Here is a 2,985-nt window from a genome sequence, read left to right as displayed (position 1 = left end):
TTTTTTTTTTTTTGAGACAGAGTCTCATGTTGTCACCCAGGCTGGAGTGTAGTAGTGCGATCTCAGCTCACTGCAAGCTCCGCCCTCACGCCATTCTCCTGCCACAGCCTCCTGAGTAGCTGGGACTACAGGTGCCCACCACCACGCCCGGCTAATTTTTTGTATTTTTAATAGAGACGGGGTTTCACCATGTTGGCCAAACTGATCTCGAACTCCTGACTTTGTGATCCGCCTGCCTCGGCCTCCTAAAGTGCTGAGATTAGAGGTGTGAGCCACCACACCCGGTGGTGGGTTTTTGTGTGTGTGTGTGCTATTTGTGTGCTTTTTGTGCTATTTTTCCGATACAAATCATTGATTCATTATGGCTCAGTTTACCAAAGTTGCATGGGTTTTGAGTGATATACATATTCCATTCTTATTTTTTCCATTAGTCCTGTTTATTTTTAGTGTTCAATTTTGTAGAACTTGAGGTTTTTCACCAATACTATCACCATGTTACATAAGATGCACCTCAGTTACATAGATTTTGTTTACAGCATTTCAGATTGTTTTACCTCTAGCCAAAAATTGAACAGTTGAATGGAACAATTACACTTAGTATTTCAACTTTCTCATTTGATAATGCAAACTTAAGATGAGTTTAATGTTTGTCAAGTTTCATAAAGAGATGCTTTTATCTTATAGGGAAGACATCATTGCATTTTTTTCTATTTACATTAAGTCTGGTAATTATTTAAATGCTGCACCAAAAATGATCTGGGTAACAATTTTTGTTTAAAATTTTTAACAATATAATTAAGTCCAAAAGTTAACCCAAACAAATAGAAATAACTACCATATTTACATAATGTGATTAAAGTTTGTAGAATTTCTCATGATGCCAGATAGCCTTCAGTTGTTGAGAAACAAAAACACAGAATGGCCGGGATTGTCTGTCTAACATTTTTGCCATATTTAAGACTTCAACTTTGTTACTCAGTTTGTGGGAGTGGGGGAGCAGGAGAAGTGGTAGGAGGTACTTTTGTTGAAAAACCATATTGAACTTTAACGTGCTAATTTCCACAGATAAAAGTGGAACCAGTCGCTCTGGCCCCGAGTCCGGTTATCCCCCGATTAACTCTCCGAGTTGGTGCTGGCCAAGACAAGATGTAAGTATAAACGTTTTGAGTCAGAGTGAAACAAATGAAACGTAACCTTCTCTACCCTTTCCTAATGGACTTAGAACTCCACAGGCTTCTTCCAGGTATGAACATGTGGGGTCAAGCTTTATTTTTAGAACTCTTCGTTTTCACATTTTTATTGGTTTCTTCCACAGAGTAAATGCTTTTCACTTTATTTGACCTAGAGGATTGTTTTTTTCTTGTTCTTTTTCTCTTTGTTAAAAACTAGCAGCTGACATCATTTCTACGTAGTGTTTAAGGTACCAGGTATCTGAAAGGTAAGAAACTCTGTACCGAATGGACTTCCTGCCACATTACGCCCAGGTAGATGCAATGCTGCACTTTCTCAAGTACATAGTAGCTATCACCATGACAAAGAACAAAGATTCTCTTTTTGCTCAGATGACACATGGTTTTATTCTGTACCTGTAAAACAAAGATACACCAAAGGCTTGGAGAGACAGAATGTAATAGTCACAACTGATGACTTAGTCCACTCTTTTTTTTTAAAGAAAGCACTAGAAATGTAAACCCCACATTTGCTGTTTATTTGTCTTAATTTTCATGGAATCATCATATCAACCCACTCGTCTTTACAGTTAATCTGTTGGATAGTTTTCTTTTATTCATTTTTTGGGGAGGCATTAAGGCCTACAGTGCTCTTACCTGATCCTAATAAGGTAATGAAACATTGATTTTTTTTTTTGGTAACTCACGTTGAAAATCATTCCCCTTGTTTTAAAAGCGTATTATGCATTATTTAAATAAAATACACAAGATAAAAATTCTACAACCTTATTTTTCCCGTTAAGCCTGAAAATGCAGTTTACATTGCAATCAAATACTGTGTGGAAAATAGGCTTAGAAGGCCTTCCATTTACATTCAGTTTTTAGCCATAAAAGTGAGAGTAGGAGCCATGAATTTATTTAGTAGAGGACAGAAAATTTGCTTTGTATTCTCACTGGTTTATTTCATCTTAAAAGTTACATGTATTGATACTGTTGCTTCTATCAACTCCATGTATAGTGCAAAGAAAAAGTCCAGCATGATTCTGATGAATGTGAGCAGAGAGGCAACTTGGTTTTCCAGGGGAGTGTATACCCCTCTGAAGATTTAAAGGAGAAAATCCAATGGCTTCTGTTTTTCTCACCTAAATTCTCTGGATAATTTCCACATTACTCTTTTTGGTTGTGCTGGTAGAGACCTAGGAAATGCAGCAAAAATCCTGTGGATTCAGTGCTTTTCAAACCAGCTCTCTGGTATACCAGGGCACCTATGTTACCTACAGAACCGTGAATGTCCTCATCTCTTAACCAGTAGGGCTCAGAGAAGACCCAACCAAAGTAACTCTTCCATCTCCATACAAATTCTGCATATGGGCTCATCTCTCTAAGAGGAAGATGCTGTTATCCGTCATTCAACAAGTACTTTTCTCCTGCAGTTTATATTTATTCCCATTTCTCAGTAACTCACCATTACTTAATCTTGACTCCCACACAGAAATTTGGCTTGCTCATACCCTTTAGAGGAATAAGGTTTGTTAAAAGGCATTGAAAAGCCAGGTGTGGTGGGCCGTGCCTATAGTCCCAGTTACTTGGGAGGCTGAGGCAGGAAGATCACTTGAGGCCAGGAGTTAAAGGCTACAGTGAGCTATGACTATGCCCACTGCACTCCAGCCTGGGCAACAGAGCCAGACCCTGTCTCTAAAAATAAAAAGCAGCCAAGCGCGGTGGCTCACGCCTGTAATCCCAGCACTTTGGGAGGCCAAGGCGGGTGGATCACAAGGTCAGGAGATCGAGACCATCCTGGCTAACACAGTGAAAC

At 39.1% G+C, this 2,985-nt stretch overlaps 1 protein-coding gene across 1 annotated transcript in view; it reads left to right on the top strand.

Annotated features, from left to right (window-relative positions):
• The window catches only part of TAF3 (TAF3 RNA polymerase II, TATA box binding protein (TBP)-associated factor, 140kDa), a 199,579-nt gene that overhangs the window by 159,118 nt on the left and 37,476 nt on the right, over positions 1-2,985 (top strand). Inside the window, exon 4 of the mRNA XM_011974946.1 lies at positions 1,066-1,148. Coding sequence (XP_011830336.1) covers positions 1,066-1,148 — 83 coding nt within the window. The remainder of the gene's footprint in view (positions 1-1,065; positions 1,149-2,985) is intronic.

The sequence above is a fragment of the Mandrillus leucophaeus genome, unplaced genomic scaffold (assembly GCF_000951045.1).
Source record: "Mandrillus leucophaeus isolate KB7577 unplaced genomic scaffold, Mleu.le_1.0 Scaffold15, whole genome shotgun sequence".
Taxonomy (NCBI): domain Eukaryota; kingdom Metazoa; phylum Chordata; class Mammalia; order Primates; family Cercopithecidae; genus Mandrillus; species Mandrillus leucophaeus.
The sequence above is the reverse complement of the archived record's forward strand: the minus strand, read 5'-3'. Positions and strand labels throughout refer to the sequence as shown.